At 36.9% G+C, this 18162-nt stretch overlaps 6 protein-coding genes and 1 long non-coding RNA gene across 12 annotated transcripts; 4 read left to right on the forward strand and 3 right to left on the reverse strand.

Moving 5' to 3' along the window:
* Nucleotides 1–64: 64 nt before the first annotated feature.
* On the reverse strand, nucleotides 65–1983 carry LOC104775825 (ribokinase). The gene is made up of 4 exons (XM_010499760.3): nucleotides 1217–1983; nucleotides 776–961; nucleotides 440–635; nucleotides 65–341 (listed from the first exon to the last, which is right to left on the reverse strand). The coding sequence occupies exons 1-4, from the start codon at nucleotides 1883–1885 to the stop codon at nucleotides 247–249; spliced, it is 1146 nt and encodes a 381-aa protein (XP_010498062.1). The 5' UTR covers nucleotides 1886–1983; the 3' UTR covers nucleotides 65–246.
* LOC104775826 (glutathione S-transferase U24) lies at nucleotides 1955–3401 on the forward strand. The gene is made up of 2 exons (XM_010499761.3): nucleotides 1955–2620; nucleotides 2906–3401. Exons 1-2 carry the CDS (start codon nucleotides 2297–2299, stop codon nucleotides 3245–3247), a joined length of 666 nt encoding a protein of 221 aa, XP_010498063.1. The 5' UTR covers nucleotides 1955–2296; the 3' UTR covers nucleotides 3248–3401.
* A 1862-nt stretch (nucleotides 3402–5263) lies between these two features.
* Nucleotides 5264–6275, forward strand: LOC104775827 (glutathione S-transferase U25). Its single transcript, XM_010499762.3, has 2 exons — nucleotides 5264–5702; nucleotides 5782–6275. Exons 1-2 carry the CDS (start codon nucleotides 5388–5390, stop codon nucleotides 6124–6126), a joined length of 660 nt encoding a protein of 219 aa, XP_010498064.1. The 5' UTR covers nucleotides 5264–5387; the 3' UTR covers nucleotides 6127–6275.
* A 476-nt stretch (nucleotides 6276–6751) lies between these two features.
* LOC104775829 (uncharacterized) lies at nucleotides 6752–10163 on the reverse strand. 4 transcript variants are annotated; one of them, XR_015589927.1, is made up of 4 exons: nucleotides 9806–10116; nucleotides 9634–9709; nucleotides 8786–8862; nucleotides 6752–7310 (listed from the first exon to the last, which is right to left on the reverse strand). It is a non-coding gene; the product is annotated as an uncharacterized LOC104775829 (long non-coding RNA). The 4 variants fall into 4 exon arrangements; XR_766080.3 differs by lacking the exon at nucleotides 6752–7310 and adding an exon at nucleotides 8201–8419 and having other exon boundaries at nucleotides 9806–10163; XR_015589933.1 differs by lacking the exon at nucleotides 6752–7310 and adding an exon at nucleotides 8201–8419 and having other exon boundaries at nucleotides 8786–8828; nucleotides 9806–10141.
* Nucleotides 7016–8176, forward strand: LOC104778754 (glutathione S-transferase U26-like). Of its 2 annotated transcripts, none has more exons than XM_010503194.3 (2): nucleotides 7016–7330; nucleotides 7672–8176. In XM_010503194.3, exons 1-2 carry the CDS (start codon nucleotides 7016–7018, stop codon nucleotides 8152–8154), a joined length of 798 nt encoding a protein of 265 aa, XP_010501496.2. In that variant the 3' UTR covers nucleotides 8155–8176. The 2 variants fall into 2 exon arrangements, with proteins under 2 accessions (XP_010501496.2, XP_087356446.1); XM_087500320.1 differs by having other exon boundaries at nucleotides 7016–7196; nucleotides 7672–8126.
* A 1512-nt stretch (nucleotides 10164–11675) lies between the features above and the next one.
* On the forward strand, nucleotides 11676–13406 carry LOC104775830 (CASP-like protein 2A1). The gene is made up of 3 exons (XM_010499763.3): nucleotides 11676–12122; nucleotides 12743–12863; nucleotides 12949–13406. Exons 1-3 carry the CDS (start codon nucleotides 11773–11775, stop codon nucleotides 13222–13224), a joined length of 747 nt encoding a protein of 248 aa, XP_010498065.2. The 5' UTR covers nucleotides 11676–11772; the 3' UTR covers nucleotides 13225–13406.
* Nucleotides 12680–18135, reverse strand: LOC104778755 (uncharacterized). 2 transcript variants are annotated; one of them, XM_087500318.1, is made up of 8 exons: nucleotides 17807–18131; nucleotides 17435–17600; nucleotides 16863–16989; nucleotides 16214–16560; nucleotides 14344–16117; nucleotides 13998–14248; nucleotides 13845–13912; nucleotides 12680–13235 (listed from the first exon to the last, which is right to left on the reverse strand). In XM_087500318.1, the coding sequence occupies exons 1-8, from the start codon at nucleotides 17956–17958 to the stop codon at nucleotides 13229–13231; spliced, it is 2892 nt and encodes a 963-aa protein (XP_087356444.1). In that variant the 5' UTR covers nucleotides 17959–18131; the 3' UTR covers nucleotides 12680–13228. The 2 variants fall into 2 exon arrangements, with proteins under 2 accessions (XP_087356444.1, XP_087356445.1); XM_087500319.1 differs by lacking the exon at nucleotides 12680–13235 and having other exon boundaries at nucleotides 13809–13912; nucleotides 17807–18135.
* Nucleotides 18136–18162: the final 27 nt, after the last annotated feature.

An 18162-nucleotide genomic window follows, 5' to 3' on the forward strand; every position in this document is an offset into this window, starting at 1 on the left:
AATGCAATGTGAGAAAGTATTAAGTAAGCAAAAAAAATCCCAGATAGAGAGTATTTCACCATGGTTTTAAAACAAACAATTTAATGTGATCTGGTTTTAGGATATATATTCATATACAACTATTTATTCTGTAATTTATTAAGTAAGTATATCACAATACCAAAGAGGTTTTTATTGATAAAAACTACAAACTAGAATACCAAAGAGATTTTATTGATAAAAAGAGTTGAAAGAGAGTATCACGTTTTAGATACTAGATTTAAGGAGCTTCAAGACAGATGTTCGGTCGGGCATGCTCGGTATTGCACCCTTTACTTGGACACAAAGAGAGGCAGCTGCAGCTGTAGGCACCGGAAGATAGAGCCAAAAGTGAGACAAAACTAATCTGAATTATGTGTTAGAAAACTAGATTTCTTGGAATTTGTCCACTAATTATTACCAGCAAATCTCAAGCATTCCTCATGGGACTTGCCCTCTACCATAGCCACTGCAAATGCTGCCGTGAAAGTATCCCCAGCTCCTGTAGTATCGACAACTTGGGCAGCAGGTATTATAGACTGCTGGATTGGGTTTTTCCCTTCTATGAATAGTGCAGATCCTTTGGACCCGAGCTTCACTAGGACTTGCTTAACTCCCTGAGGATAAACATAGCTTAAACCTTAAAAACCCCAAAAACCCACTAAACGAGCAATTTCAAAGAGTCCAGTTGCAACAAGGATGATTAGCCAAAATTTAACGTCTGATGCATTGGTAATGAGCAAAAAAAAGGACTTACCAACTTATGGCACTTAGCAACAGCTTGGCAAATCTGTTCAAAAGATTCAGTTGGCATTCCGGTCAAGCGACTGAGCTCAGTTTCATTCGGACTCAAGATGTCAACAGAATCCAATAGCTCATTCGGGATTGGCGTATCCATTCCTCCAACATCAAGGATGACAGGAACACCTGCTTTCTTCACAGCCTGCAAAACAAAACCCCACCACCAGCAAACCTAAGTGTTTCTTGGAGAAATAGCAATCCCCATCAAGATGATCCAACCATATATAAGAGTGGTCAACCTACACTCCTATCCCAAAAACTGACATCGTTTTCAAGACTCAAAAATCCAAACTAAAGCTGCATCCATTCAACAGAGCTTCCCTAATAGATACTACTAGACCAACTCTCACTGAAGTAACTCAAAATTGAATTTTGAAAAGAAGTAAAACAATGTGACCTTAGCAACTTGAATATTGATGGAATCTGGGATCTCTCTTTGAAGCAGGACAATACCAGCATTCCTGACGATCTCAAGATCATCATCACTCATCTTCTCAGGCCAAGCTTTCATATTAGCACCACCAACGATAATGATCGAGTTCTGACCGTCGGATTGAAGCATGACCACGGCGTGTCCCGTCGGCTCATCATCAACGGATCTCACGTAATCTAGATGAACCCCACAGCCACCATCGCCCAACGCCTCGGCGATTAGCTTCCCATGCGCGTCCTCACCCAAACGACCAACGAAGTAAGTCGGATACATAAGCTTCGCTCCACAAGCCGCCTGGTTCGCGCCTTTTCCTCCGGCGAGCGTTTGCCCTGTCTTGGCCGAGATCGTTTCCCCTTCCTTGGGCAACCTCTCGATCTCAACATAGATGTCGGCGTTCGCAGATCCCACAACCACTAAAGGCGGCGCGTGGGCTTCGACGGCTGATTTAACATTCCGATTCGCCGCGGATGGATCGACGGAGAGCGAGAGAACACGGAGGGGTCGTCGGGGAAATCGAGAATGGGTTGGATTAGGATTGAGAGTGTTGATCTGAAGCTTGTTGGGTCGATTGAATTCGATGTTCGTAGGATTAAGATTGGTGGATTGATAAAGTGAAATCCCTTTCGTCATCATCTTCGTTACTATTTGCAAAAGTTTTGACTTCTATGAAACAACTTTTAGTGATCTTTAATGTCTTACTAAAAAGTATTGAGTTAAAAAGAGTCTTTCGCACGTGGTTACGCTCTAAAAATGTAAAAATAGGGAAGATTACTAAATTAATCATATCGAATTTTAAAAGTGATTAATACAAATTACTCCACTAATTAAGTCAAGCACAATCGATGACCAGGCAGTGGCGTAAGCAGCTAAATGAAGATCATCCTTATTATAATATAGTTTACTACTCATCAATCACACTATAAATCACGGAACTTGTTTTCTTCTTCTTCTTCTTCACCACCAAATCAAAAGAACGAGCGAGAGAGTAGCAAAGAGATCTCTTCTTATTTTAGTGAGCTAAATCGAGAGAGCAACAAACAAGTAATGGCGGAGGAGGAGGAGGTGATTCTCTTGGATTTCTGGGCGAGTATGTTTGGGATGAGAACGAGGATTGCTCTGGCGGAGAAAGGAGTCAAGTACGATTACAGAGAACAAGATCTATGGAATAAGAGCTCCTTGCTCCTCCAGATGAACCCGGTTCACAAGAAAATCCCGGTTCTCATCCACCATGGCAAACCGGTATGTGAATCTCTCTTTCAGCTCCAGTACATAGACGAGACTTGGCCCGGCAACAAATACTCTCTCCTTCCTTCCGATCCTTACAAGAGAGCTCTTGCCAAATTCTGGGCCGACTTCATCGACAAAAAGGTATCAATTTTACGGTTTGGTTTTGTTTGGTTTATTTTGTTTCTTTATATGCTTTCTACCGGTTTAATGTTTGATTTGATTTCGGTTAGGTTTGATGCTACTACTACTACTACTACTACTACTGTTGGTATATTTATTTTCTTTCAAAACTGCTCTGTTTCAAATGTTAAACCAATTGGTTTCTACACAAATTCTAGTTTTTTTTCGGTTTAAGTATATTGGATTGGTTTGGTTCGGTTTTTTCAGCTAGAGTCTCTTGTTTGTAACTTTTTACTAATGGATCAGGTGAATGTTGCGGCGAGGAGGATTTGGGCGACGAAAGGTGAGGCGCAAGAAGCATCCAAGGAGTTACTCGAGATACTCAAGACGCTTGAATCCGAGCTTGGAGACAAAGATTACTTTGGAGACCAGACGTTCGGGTATGTGGACATAGCCCTGATTGGGTTCTATAGCTGGTTTGGAGTGTACGACAAGTATGGGAATATCAATATCGAATCAGAGTGTCCAAAACTGATTGCGTGGGCCAAAAGGTGTTTGCAGAGAGAGAGCGTCGCTAAAGCCTTGCCTGAGTCGGAGAAGGTCACTACGTTCGTTTCCGAGCGTAGGAAGAAACTTGAGTTAGACTAAATCTCTTTTCTTTTGTTCTGTTTCCATGTCTCTTCTTGTTTCGTTCTTTCTTTGTATGAGGTCTTGTCTGCATAAATAATATATTCCTTTGTATACTCAAAATTAATAATTATATAAAGGAATAAATAACCTCGGTTATACAAATTTGACATAATTAAATTGGCTTTTATCCATCTATAAGAGTATATCATTTCTAAAAGCGTGTGAACATACAATTTTGACATAATAATATATTAATATCGTATACAAGGTAAAACATACACAATTCTAAAGTTTTTGTGGTTGTCAATTCTAAAGTTTCTGCAAATGGAGACGAGGGTGGGAGCAGACTAGACTTGATTAATTTCTTGGGAGAAGCAGGAATGAGCGACCACGAGATTTTATATGCGATTTATACATTAATCCCCTATGTTGCTCAAGTAACTTCTTCTGAAAGTAATGGCTATTCTTGAGGGTGTACGTTAGAAGTGTGGTTGGATCTTCTTCTTCTAGAGCCTCATATTAATTATGAATCAGATTGAAGAAACAGTTCGAGTATGAAAATACAAATTATTACCAAGATTTGTTTTCTACAGTTTATACTTTATACAAATCCCTTTTCTTTTTAAATTCCATTTTTGTTTTTGTTTTTTGCTTATATAAATTTGGAGAATGTTGTGTTAATCATAATAAAACTATTTAAATTACTCAAATTTACCTGCATCTACTCGGTTCCTATTTTGAGTATGTGAGTACTCAAATTTACACCTCTAGCCTATTTATATATTTTAATTCTTGGCTTTGAATGGTTATCCAATACGCTGTTGTATATCCGATACTGGACTAACTTTTCGTATGCTAACCTATATATTAGGGTAGAGAGCGGACTATATAGTATGCAATGTAATATACAATAGTATGTGAAGAGTTGAATGATGAAATATAAACATTTGTATGCAATAGAGTGGATATCAGTAGTGAATTTGGTCTATTTTACCGTTTGCAGGAAATATACAGTAAGAACGAAACAAACTAATTGAAAACTAAACCTAACTAAGAACTTTTTAACCGAACACATCTAAAAATCATTGGATTGTGTTTGGTTCAAACAGACTTCGTTTCATCATTTTAAGTATTGGAAAAATTGGGAATAGTGGGAAAGGATGCCAGAGAGGCAGAGACATATGATAACAGATGTATAATAGATCAATTTGAGTATGTTTTAGACAGCTAAAATTTGATCGTTTTTTCTTTTTTTGTTGGCATCCTTAAAAGTAAGTAACAGAGGCCCGACAATAAAAAAGGTAACCAATACAAATTTGTTTTTTTTTTGGTATCAAACTAACAACTAATACAGATTTGGCAAGGAATACATTTGAAAACCCACCGTCCAAACTCCAACCTCAAAAGTAGGATGACGTAAGCAGTGACATAACCAATTCAACTCTGTAAATCCTGTGGTCAATGTAAATGAATCTAAAACACTTTAATAAACTGAGTAGGTCAACGACTTGCACCTCTCAAAAAATGAAATTAAGCTAAATTGATTAGCTTATACTTTATACTGGGTAAGCATTTGATTTTTTTTTGTATCAAAAATGTGAGTGTATTAAGTAGGATGTGTGTGTGTATCAAGTATGATGACGTAAGCAGTGATTTGTTTGCCCCAAAAAAAAAGCATTTGATTTTTAAAAAATTGCCGTAAATGTTAACATGTCTGAAAAATATAAATATTTGATTTACTGGAGTTATATAAACTTAAGAAAACAAGCAAAAAACTCAACATGAAATTTTATCATACTAATCTCACAAATGACTATACTAATTACAAAACCCCTTGATACATGCAGTCACATTCAATAACACAAAACAATGAAACTAAACGAATATCTTAAGCTGAAAAGCTAATGAAAAAAAAATGATTAGTGAAAAGTTTATTCCCTTCGTATAAAATAAACTACTTTAACGTTATTTATGAATTTTAGATATTAGTATAATCGGAAAAGTTGATGCATTTTCTGACTTTACCAGCAAGCAAAATGCGATTTCGTTTTGTAGTTAATGTTTCTCCTCTATAAAACCTTCTTCTCTTCACCATATACTTAAGACACAAAACAAACAAAACAAAATATCTCAGTGAGCTTAATCAACAACAACAACAATGGCGGACGAGGTGATTCTTCTTGATTTCTGGCCGAGTATGTTCGGAATGAGGACGAGGATTGCTCTAGAGGAGAAAAATGTCAAGTTCGATTACAGAGAACAAGATCTATGGAACAAAAGCCCGATTCTCCTCGAGATGAATCCGGTTCACAGTAAAATCCCGGTTCTCATTCACAATGGTAAACCGGTCTGTGAATCTCTCATCCAAGTCGAATACATCGACGAAGTTTGGCCCGGGATAAACCCACTCCTTCCTTCTGATCCTTACCAGAGAGCTCAGGCCAAGTTTTGGGGAGATTACATCGACAAGAAGGTAAAATCAATCTAGCTTCCAAAAAAATAGCTTTCTTGTGAATCAAGACATCGCCAGTAATGTTTTCTTGTGATTTTAGGTGTATGCTTCGGCGAGGTTGACTTGGGGAGCGAAAGGCGAAGAGCAGGAGGCAGGGAAGAAGGAGTTGATCGAGATACTAAAGACACTAGAGTCTGAGCTTGGAGACAAGATTTACTTTGGAGGTGAAACGTTCGGTTACGTGGACATAGCTCTCATTGGGTTTTACAGCTGGTTTGGGGCGTATGAGAAGTTTGGGAATTTCAGCATTGAAGCAGAGTGCCCAAAACTGATAGCTTGGGGTAAAAGGTGTGTGGAGAGAGAGAGTGTGGCTAAGTCTCTTCCTGATTCGGAGAAGATCATTAAGTTCGTTCCTGAGCTAAAGAAACATTTTGGGATCGAGTAGAGAGATCTTTTAATTCTACTCTGTAATGTTTCTACGTTTCTCTTTTGTGTTTGTTGTTTTTGCTCTGCTTTTTTTTTTTTTTAATTTCTGTTTCGAAAATCTAAAGGTGTTTCAAAATAATACACACATGACACATTCCGCATGCCTAATATTTTGCATTTGTTTCAAACTTCCAATGGTGGTTAGTTTTTGCGATCTCACCCATTGTCATGAGAAGAAGATTTTAAAAAGTCTTCCATATCGAATTAAAACAGTACCAAACTAATCCGGTCTTTTTTTTAAAAAAAAACAAAGGGGGAAACAAACGGACTGGATGATTTTAATATTGCGAACCGAATACGTTAGGTCCAATGTTAAATGGGCTATCTATCTAGCTTATAAACTTAATCATTAGCAGGTATTTTATATTTGTAAATTCAAATGGGTAAATAAATCCCTAAATCATTAAAAATCAGTTTGTCAACTAAATAAAAACACATGGCAGAAGAGTTTGTCAAATGAGAGAGACCGTTTCTATCTTATCTCATACATTTTTATTTTTTAAAAATATTATTTTACTGAGAGTATCTAGATTAGATATTCTTTTTATCGCCTTTATGGTATTAAAAAAATGAAAGATTTAAAATTATGGGGCAGGCGTGAATAATATTAATTTATAAGAAAACAAAAACATTATTTATTTTTGATACAAAAAAAAAAAAAAACTAAGTCATGTTACGTGGAACGAGTAGTAACCAATTCTATCGTGGACGTAGTTACTACCTTGAAAAATCCCCAAAAACCCTCGACCTCTTAAATATACGCATCTACATTTCAACAAAACACTACACAAGCAGTTGAAAAATATCAATTGATCAAAGCTAAACCGGCTCTTAAAAAAAAAAAAAAAATGGCGGACGAAGTGATTCTTCTTGATTACTGGCCAAGCATGTTCGGGATGAGGACAAAGATGGCTTTGGCTGAGAAAGGAGTGGAGTATGAGTACAAGGAAACTGATCCTTGGGTTAAGACTCCTTTGCTCATCGAGATGAACCCTATCCACAAGAAGATTCCGGTTCTCATCCACAAAGGTAAACCCATCTGTGAGTCTCTTATTCAGCTTGAGTACATCGATGAGGTTTGGTCCGATACATACCCGATCCTTCCCTCTGATCCTTACCTCAAGTCTCAAGCTAGATTCTGGGCTGATTTCATCGACAGAAAGGTTATTAATTAATTAATTATTTTTTTGTAACTGTGATCCCAAAATTTAGTGTTTTAGATGATGTTTTGTTGGGCCTGCTTGACGTTATCATAGTTGATATCGCATAAATGGTAGAAAATGGAAAACTGAAAAACAAAAATCATTATATTTCTCGGTTCTTTAAAATACTCCTAACATGCAAATTAACGCCAAAAACATAAAATATTAGGTCGTTAAGGTTTTAAATTCGTTTAGGAATAAAGAAACACACACACAAACGAAAACATTAAATCGAGTTCCAAAAAATATCAAAATGCTCGTTTTTGAACAATATTGACTTTGGTGATTTTGATTTGGTTCAGTTTTACGACCCATCATGGAAGATATGGGCAACAGTGGGCGAAGAACATGCTGCAGTGAAGAAGGAACTGTTGGAACATTTCAAGACACTTGAAACAGAGCTCGGAGACAAGCCTTATTATGGTGGTGAAGTGTTCGGATTCATGGACATTGCATTAATGGGATATTACAGCTGGTTCAAGGCCATGGAGAAATTTGGTGATTTCAGTATCCAAAAAGAGTTTCCGAAATTGACTACGTGGACCAAGAGGTGTTTGGAGAGAGAGAGTGTGGTTAACGCATTAGCTGATTCTTATTTTCTTTTTGGTTTTAAGTTTAAACCTGACTTGAAGGAGATTGCGAGTCAGTTTAAATTTTACATTAAGCAAACAAAAATACATGGTCAAACTAAATTTTTTTTTTTTTGTGAAGTATATATGTGCCCACTTAATGAAATACAATTACTACTTCCAAACTACTATTTATGTTCTTTTTTTCCTGGCTAAAATATATGTTAGGTTGTTTTAAGTTGCAAAAGACTTTAATAGGATCTTTAGCAGAAAAAAAATCATACTTCAAGAAGAAACTTGAGAAACGGTTCTCACAACAAATAAATGAGACAAATGTCATTTATTATGTGGTTCAAATATTAAAAAAATAAATAAAAGAGAAAATTTGTAAAAAAAGTAACTTTTTCTTTTTTTGAGAAATGGTCACCATTACTCCAGTACAGATGCCCCAACATAACGGTGATATAAGATGTCTCCCATCCTATCATTATCAAACTGATTATTAATAATATATCCGCTATTATTATTAGAGGGTAAATTAGGAAAAAAGTCTCCTATATTGTTTTACAAAGACGATTGAATTTTGTTAGTATTAAGTAAAAGTAAAATATCCCACCTCATCGGTCACTAATTAATAACCTGAATTTAAATGACGTTACTAATTAGGGCATGTTCAACGGTGGATACCAAAAAAAGATACTTAGTTATATTTAATTATAAATTTTGGAGATAGTTAAGTTAAAAACTTTTAAAAAAAAACTGTAAAATTGTATGTCTCTAATGGTAGATCCTAATTTTAGGTTTTTAAAAATTATTTTGAAAATTTGTATGCCCCAAAGATACTTACCTTTGTGTCAATTTCAACCATCAGAGACTTGCCTATCCCGCTCCTGCAGGTTGTGACATGGACCATCAGCTCAGGTACTGAATAAGTGTATAAGGGAAGTGTGTTAGGAGCTGCACTTTAATAGACTCATTTCGTTCATATCAGATGCAAATGTTCTTCAAAGCATCTAAACCTTCAGATATCATGTCCAGACATTGTTTCTAATTTACACTCAAGTAAACAAGTCCTATAGAATATCTCTTCCCTGCTTAATTTTTCTCATCTCATACTCCTGTCTGATTTGGCTGAATTCATGTGATTATTAAAAGTAATCATCATCAAAACGCCCATCTAACATCCACAATAGAGGTGACTTAGTGATCGTAAGCTTCAGGTTGCTCATAGACCCATAACCAGAACAATATATAGATTAACACTTGAGTTTGAACAAGTTGATCCTTTAAACATGATTTAGACAAATCTCAGTCAATGAACTACCAACATGAATCTCAACCAGATTCATATCTTGGGAGCCTACTAACTTCAGGTTTTGATGTTACTACCACAAAACTAATTGGCAAATTTAAAACCAATATGAATAATTAAACTCCAAAGCAGACAACATGACCATAGCTCCACACCACCGATTATACAATTTGTGATAAATAAGTTCAAAGGATCAGACACTCGAATAACTATGACATTCACTCACATGCATCAACACACTAGAAAGAAAGCAAAGAAGCAAAAAGAGTAACAACCGCAATAAACTGAAATCAAAATCTCACATACACCTAAATAGTTCTTCTTTGTGCGAAAATAAACTGCAGTAACAGTCAATACATATCAATTAGAAATCGATTACTCACCAAAAAAAACCTTTAAAGCGAAACCCAAAACTTGACACTTGAATACTTTAAGTAAGGTTCACCACCCAGCTCTTCCCTGCAAAATAGAAAAACAATTGATGGATTAGTACCAAATTATGTAAAATAAAACCTTAAATCTATGCAAATAACGAAAACCCAAACACAATTTCACCTTATAACTCAAATTCGACCACAATAATTTGATTTTACACCGATGAAGATGACGAAAATTAAGAAGAGGGAACGAGACAACGACCGAAGAACAACACATAGATCGAGAGGGAAAATTAACGGAGATTGGTAGACTGAGGATTCAGAGTGACTGAGAGAGCAGGCCATTGTTGGTCATGCCGATGAGAACGGTTCGAAAGAAAAGAGAGAGAGAGAGAGGAAAAAAGGGTCGACGAAGTTTGTTTTTTCCTTTTGTTAATTTGAGCAACCAATCATAGAGAGACACATATGAGATCCTTAGCAATCCTAAAAATGCTTAACTTAGGATCGATTTCTGCGTTAATAATGTATTTTGATTTATTTTTAAGTTTAAGCATCTCTTAAAAATCTCTAAATACTCACCGTTGTACATGCTCTAAGCGGAGCACAGCAGGGAAGATCTCAACGATATAAAAATGATTGTTTTGAAAACGATGTAATCTACACTTCCCCTGCATAAAAAGAGTACATCGTCAAGTAGATACCATATATAATTATATATATATATATATATATTGTTGTTGTTAAGATTTTATAAGGTTTTAGATGTTTTGTAATCATTGTACCGTATATATCTATCCAAAAATATCAAATTAAACAAATCACTCCAGCTTATCCTTCAACCAATGCTAATACTTATAAAGTAATAATATAAGATTTGAAACTATGCACTATACAGTATTAACAACCCCCATTCGAATAACTTTCGATTTTTGGATTTTTGTTAAAATATAACTGTAGATCTTTTAATAAAGAGTAGGCACATTTATTATACAAGAAATAAACCATAGTATTTACTAGTTTTTTTTAACTAATCAATAAATGTATTTTCTCTTATCCCATTTGAGCATAAATCATTATAGAAGTTCGATTGGATACACCTCAACTTTTTTAAAAAATTAGAGGGTCAGGTCATGGTTGCAAGAAAAAAAAGGAACGAATATATAACTATAAATGGATTAAGAAAAAACAAAAAACATTTTGATTCAAAACTACGTACTATCTCGTAATATTCAATATATATTTGATAATATTTATTTAGATTCTTGATTTACAAAGGTAAAAATTTGGAGGTGTCTAATTCTTATGCTTATCAAAATTTGCAGGAGCATTCATTTGATCCACCAAAAATAGTCAGTAGTGGGGATACAAATTTAGAATTAGTAGCTTTTATTAAACCAACTAATCCGGTAACCATACTATTATGAGGAAACGTGCGTAGCCACACTATTACTCTATACATTTATTATTTACGAAGAAGCAAGTTTTATTCTGGATATATTCTCGATCACGAGATTGAATTAGCTCCAAAAATTTTGTATCCTATAAACACAGTTTACTTCTTTGAAAATATATACACGAAGACGAAGTAGTCTTGCAAAATATTTGCTTCAAATTTTAAAGCTAGGGTTCTTTGATTGAGATTTGAGATGGTAACCGGTTTTCTAACTTGAGCATGAGCCCATACTGAAAAAATATGATTACTTATGCAACGTCGAAAATAAATACAGTAAGTTATCAATATATACAATGTTGTTATATATATATATATATATGTTATTATGTTTTAAAATACACTGTTCTTTAGATTGAACTGAAACAAAGGATGTGAAAAAACCGTGAGAAGCGAATAAAATAAACATGTCCACGAGTGAGTAACTGATTTTTTAATTTTATTAAATATAAAGTGTACTTAATTATATTAAAATGAGTAGAATGAGCTCCTGATTTATTTATTTATCTTTATAAAAATTATTTTCTTAGACAAATCGTCTTTTTAAAAAGAAATTATGTTAAATAAAATACATTGCAGTGGAGTGATCTATTTTGTTTTGCAGTTTTAGTGGAGTACTTATCAATTTCGAAGCCTTTAAATTTAAATGTTTTCTTATAGGGAAGTGTGAGAAGCGTCATGAATATCGAAATTAAATGCATTCACCAACCTATCGATCCAACACATCCTTTTATTTAATGTCACACATTAAAATCATCACCACTTGTTATAACCACATTTTTCCTCAGGAACCACAAAAAGAGACAAATAAAATTGAGAAGATCAAAATGGAGAAGAGTAACGATCATGACAAGGCTAACCACGAAGATTCCGGTGGCGGTGCGACGGATAAGTGGGAGGAGGTTGGTCCCGGAATGCGAACCGCCGAAACAATGCTCCGGTTAGCTCCAGTGGGGCTTTGTGTTGCGGCGCTTGTTGTCATGCTTAAGGACTCCGAAGACAATGAGTTCGGTTCTATATCTTACTCCAATCTCACAGCGTTTAGGTACGAATCTTATCCATACACATGTAATTATGGGAATAATTGTAATAATCTTTCATCTCTTAAGATTCAGAGTCACATCTCCTCGCATACTATGTATAATTAGGGTTTGTGTGTTGTGAGATGGTTTACCGATGTTTTACATGAAACACAAAAAAAGGTTGTAGTTTCAAGAAACTGATGTATATATCTACGTTTATACATATTTAACCAAAACTTATAATTAGAGTTCCAATATTCCCCTCAACAATTGTGTTAACTATGAAGACACGTAGAGCCATTTCTAATTTGATTTTTTTTGGTTTACTAGTTTGATTATGACCGGTAATCTTTGGTTGCAAACTTGTCATTCATCTTAATTTGGTCCCAATTTCGTTTCACTCTTATCATGAAACATGCGGCTCTGATGAATTACAGAATGGAGATTTTTTTTTCCTTTTCTATTTTTTTGTCTAGGGCCCCAAAATGCTAGGCGCAGACACGTACTAGTCAAGCTACATTTGTTGTTATCGAAGTTAGCATAGATATAGCCATATAAGGTTTGATTAAGAATGCTATTATGGCTTAAATATTGTTTTATTTGTTAATTATCGGTAATGGTAAAAATGTCATTTCAAAATTAGGTACTTGGTGCATGCAAATGGAATATGTGCAGGCTACTCTCTTCTATCAGCAGCCATAGCAGCGATGCCTCGTTCTTCTTCAACCATGCCTCGTGTTTGGACCTTCTTCTGTCTCGATCAGGTTTAGTATAGTAAAATTCGGTTAATCATCAACTAAATGACCCGCTTAATACTGATATTAATTTTTCAATATTTAATTGTCTCAGCTTCTGACCTATCTGGTTCTTGCTGCTGGAGCTGTGTCCGCGGAAGTTCTATACTTAGCTTACAATGGGGATGCAGCCATTACTTGGAGCGATGCATGTAGCTCCTATGGCAGTTTCTGCCATAAAGCCACTGCTTCTGTTATAATCACATTCTTCGTGGTTTGCTTCTACGTTGTTCTCTCTCTAATCTCCTCTTATAAGCTCTTTACTCGCTTTGACCCTCCTTCCATTGTTGACTCCGACAAGAACATCGAAGTCGCTGTCTTCGGAAGTTGATCCTTCATTTGCTTTTCAAATACATCTAATTAGTCAAAGTTTCAGAAGTTGTCATTTTAACTTGGGTCAAGAGAAAGAATGCTTTTGTGTTTGGACTATCTTTTCTATTGTGCTTGTATTAAATGTTACGACTGGTTGTAATGTTATATAAAAGGTATGAAGCATATAAGAATCACACAAAATTACTGGACACTAATGATCCTTAACACAACGGTTCCATGCACATTATCTTGAAAATTGAATGTTTTAAACCCAACCAAAGTCGTTGAATTCAGGATTAAACAGGACAATAAGTCAATATAAGATCATCAAACTAGATTCAATACTGTCACCTCTGTTTAGGCGTCTTTTAACAGTTATTTCTTACTACACAAATTTTTCCTTTTACTTCAAAGAAATACAAAAGTTTGTAGATTCGGGAGACTATAGAAACTTCTTTATTTGTACTGCGAAAAGGAAACCCAAGTAAAAGAACCCCTAACCAAGTGTTGTGCAAGCTTATATGCTTTACTACACACATATATATATATATATATATATATATATCGAATTCTGTCTGAATTAAGAAAAATTGCAATTGTACCTTTTTGATTTTTATTCGCAAGTAAAAATAATCTTACTTTTTCCCATGGTTGCTGATAAAAGATTGGCGTTTCAAGAGCTTCTGGGAAGGAGGTCGGTGATCATCCTACAAACAAAACCAATTAGTATTAGTGTTAGATCATCAAACGAAGGAAGAAAATTAAGTAACGGAGATGCAAGCTATCGCAAACCTTGCACAGAGATGCAGCTGATTCTGATTCCATTGTCTGGTTTTGAGGATTTTCAAGCGACTGGAACGAATCAAGGGCATCAAGAGTTAGTTGCCACCCACAAACCGCCTCAGCAAAACCCGAAGAACCCGAACTGTTGCTGCTACATCCAGCAGCAGCCACATTTTCATTAACCCAAGGGCAGTAACAGTTATGATACTTTATTGGATCAAATTCCACAATTTCATCATTGCTGTCTCCGTTTGGAGGCCCTGAAAAAGAAACAGCATATGCTTATTCTATCATTTTTTACACTGCTTTTACGTGATGAAGTTTGGACTTTATCCACAGGAAGAAATCTACAGACCTTGGTCATTCGCAGTGTAACTTGATCCGGGGAGTGCAAAGCCAGCATTGAGCGGGGACTCCCACGTTTGGGTCACTTCTTCTTTAGATGCTTCGTAACCAGAACACATGATCGCATTGCAAGACAAAGATGGATGAACACTGTCGTCGGTGATCAACACATTTATGTTACTCATCTTTTCACCACTTTCAACAGATTCAGCCTTCAATGAATCAACAATTTTAGAGCCACTGTCCGCCCTTACAATTGATTGAGACACCCTATCTTGACTATCCCCAAGCCTACCTTCTCGATCCATTTCTTCAGGAACAAAATCATCAGTAAGGCCTTGCTCTGGTGCAAATTCACCGCTTTGTCCTAGATTCTCTATGACCTCTGCAACTGGTTCCATGTCTCCAACAACGCTATCTCCCCTATGGACTGAAACATCAGCTCCGTGGATTTCTGCCTCGTGACTTGCACCCATTCCGACACTACCCCCACTGACACCTAAACTTGGTCCATCCCTTCCCTGGGCAGTGACAGTCTCAGTGTTCAGTACTTCCTCACCGTCATTTATGCTGCTAATGCCTGGTTCAGCATTAAACCGAGCAGGAGCTGGTTGGAAGCAAGCACTCTGCTGAGCTTGATTGCTGAAATTCAGTTCCGAAGGATCATTGAAGTCCGCACTTTGAGCTGTCGCCACAGAGGGATAATTTATATCGTCAAAGTCCGCTGGATGGTTTTCCACACTTTCCATAGAATCATCATTGGCACTGTGGCAAATTGTATCCATTGCAATGACAGAGGAAGCCCGCGTGGAGTCTCTAGTACCTGGGAAAGCCATAGCTTGTTCATTTCCTTCACTAAATGGGTCACTTCTATTTACTTCCCTCTCGTTTTCAGTATCCAGTGAGTGACTTGGCCCCCCTACTGATAAGTCTCGCCCATACAAGGGAGGATAAGCTTCATGCACATAAGAGCCGCGGGTACGCTTTGAAGGCCCTGCTGAATCATCATTAACCTCATCACCGTCACGGTCAACAACAGTCCCTTCAACACTGTCTGCATGTTGTATCCGTAGATAAGGCCTATCAACCGTGCTTCCACCATCATCCAGACTCCGTTTACGAGTACTAGGCCCTCGTGATTCATATGAAGCAGCACGATCACCAACCTCACTTCCTGAAGGCTGCCTCCACAACACTTCCTTTCCTCTATCACTAAATTGGTAATTATCGCGGGTCACGGACATGTTCAGTTGTGCAGAGGATGATGCACCAGCTGCAGTTTGATATAAGTTCAGACCTACATTTGATACTAATCTTCTCTTAACTGAAGTTTCAGCCTCGTCAACATCTTCATTTTGCTGCTGTTCCATGCCCTCATTAGCAAACCATCCATTTATCCCACTTGTTGCACTAGTGCCACGTGCCACTCCCATTTTCTTGCTCGTTTCAGGAAGATCGGCATTTATAGCGGCAAACGGAACCGGCCGAGAAGTGGTCATGAAATCCCAAATCCTGATGGTTACACCACATAAACTACAATCCAGTAAGGGTAATCTGGATTCCGATTTATATTCTGGACCCAAAACTTCATAATTTCCAGAGGCTTTTCGGGATGAAGCCGAAAATTGTTTCCTGCTTGGACCAGGATCTTGTAGACGACTTTGATTTTTAGCTGCGCCAGAAGGGCACCCATTTCTAGCTGACTGGGCCGAATGTTCTTCACAATCTTGGATATTTGGAAGCCATCTAGGCTCCCATCCACATAGGCTTATCAGCTTTTGAGCCTGTAAGATAAAAATTAAGATAAGAAACAATGGTAGTTTATTCCTAGTACGCTTGAATTCTCACGAATGTAAGAGCACATTTTACTGAGTTCTTACGCGATAGTAATTACTGAGAGCCACTTCTTTGGACGTTTCTGCAGCTGAGATATTATCCATTCTGAAACTGAGATCATCATTGGCATAGACTTGAGGATGTGCCAAAAGGCGGTCAATTTGTGGTCGTCTTGAAGCACGCATCTGGTCAATCGCAGATGGCGAGACAACTGGTAGAGAATAGAACTGTAGGAGCCCATCACAACGATCCTTGTAACCTCCAATCAAGGCTGATGGAGGAGTTGGAGGAAACTGAACTAAGCTTTCTGCACAACTTTGTCCTACCCAAGGACAAGAGCTCTCATGTGCAGCATCAAGCTGGTTGGAGAATTCTTCTCGGATGCTATCAGCTGTTATCAAATATGAGTAAGGAATATCAAATGTGAGCACCATATAAAAAAGCTGATTCATGCGTACTGATTTTTCTTGCTTAAGAGCAAACACAAAATTCTTTTCATTGGTATATGTTGGTTATTGATCAAAACTCTTGGCTCCGAAGATGCCCAGGAAGGGTTTGAGAGATTCTCTTTTTTTTTTTTTTTTTGATACAGTACAAGTGAAAGACGAAGACTTAAATTATCCCAACAACACCTCGGTGCCGAGAGTTAGATAGAAAAAGAAGATCAGTTTAGTTACAGGAACAAGAATTGACCTTCAGGATGATTCAACGAATCTTGTGGAGGAGAGTAATGTAGATTAGACCCACAGTATTCACATTGAATTTTGTCCAGATCAACACTAACCCAACCTTTCTGAGCACAAGCCAAAGAACTAGCTGTCTGCAAACAAAAGAATACCATGGCAGGACACACCATTAATCAAACAACATTTCTTTCCACCAGCTAAAACTTGCAACAGATACCATAGGAGATAGAAAGAATCAATTCAAAACAGAGAGAGAGAGACGATTAAGTATATAAACACACAAATGAGGCAACGTAAGTTACTAGGATTAACTTGTCAACATAAAGGCTAATTAGATATATTGTTGGATCAACTATACCAAATCTGTTTGAGCCAAAAACAACTACAGGAGGCTATATATTATTAGGTTTATCTGCATTCATTCCAAAGAAAAACTCCCATCACTATGTTAACTAGATTAGGAGAACTGAACTTAAAAATTTGGTAGGATATGCACTACCGCTAGTTTATCTGAGTGTGTGGAGAAACGAATTAGCATGTGAAAGTGTGAATATAAGGAGAAAAAGAAAAGAGTCATACTTTGGGCTTCCCAAGCCAGTTTGAAGGCTTGAAAGTGGCAAGACGTCTAAGTAAATCTCCTCTATCCCAAGTTCTACAGGAACGACCTGATAAAGCCAGCCCATGACCTGACCAATCCACACTGCCAGCGTTAACCAAAACAGCAGGAGATGATGCACCTGCAGAGCTGTTAATGCTTGAATTGAAATCAAATCGTCGAATACCCAAAAATCAAAACTTTTGAAAATTTTCAAAGCATAGCTAGCAAAACTTAAAGATGCAAATCTCAAACAAGCGAAACCCTAAAATCTATCTCTCGTATCGGCTCTAATTCAACAAAATGAAATCATAATTTCGCGCTGGTGAAACTCGATCTGGGTATGGGGGAGTTACCTAGCAGCAGCAGTGAGAGGAGGGGAAGGCGATCTAGCACGACGTCGGAACCTATCAACGGGAGTAGCAGAGGCGGAAGCAGAAGCTGAGGCAACACTGTTCCGATTACTCCTAGGGTTTACGTTCTGCGAACTCACATCCTCTTCCTTCATCCTCTCCCTTGGTCAACTCAACGACACACACACACACACACTCTCTCTTATATCGGTCGGGGCTCCTCGCTTCTTCACTTTCAACAACAGAGTAAAGGTAAAGAGAGAGAAAATCTCAAATCTCAAAACTCTCTCTCTTTACTCCTTTAGCGTTATTTATTAATTGAATCTATATTTATTTAATTTTAATATTAAATGCCCTTT

The sequence above is a fragment of the Camelina sativa genome, chromosome 3 (genome assembly GCF_030686135.1).
Source record: "Camelina sativa cultivar CO46 ecotype springtype chromosome 3, ASM3068613v1".
Lineage (NCBI taxonomy): Eukaryota > Viridiplantae > Streptophyta > Magnoliopsida > Brassicales > Brassicaceae > Camelina > Camelina sativa.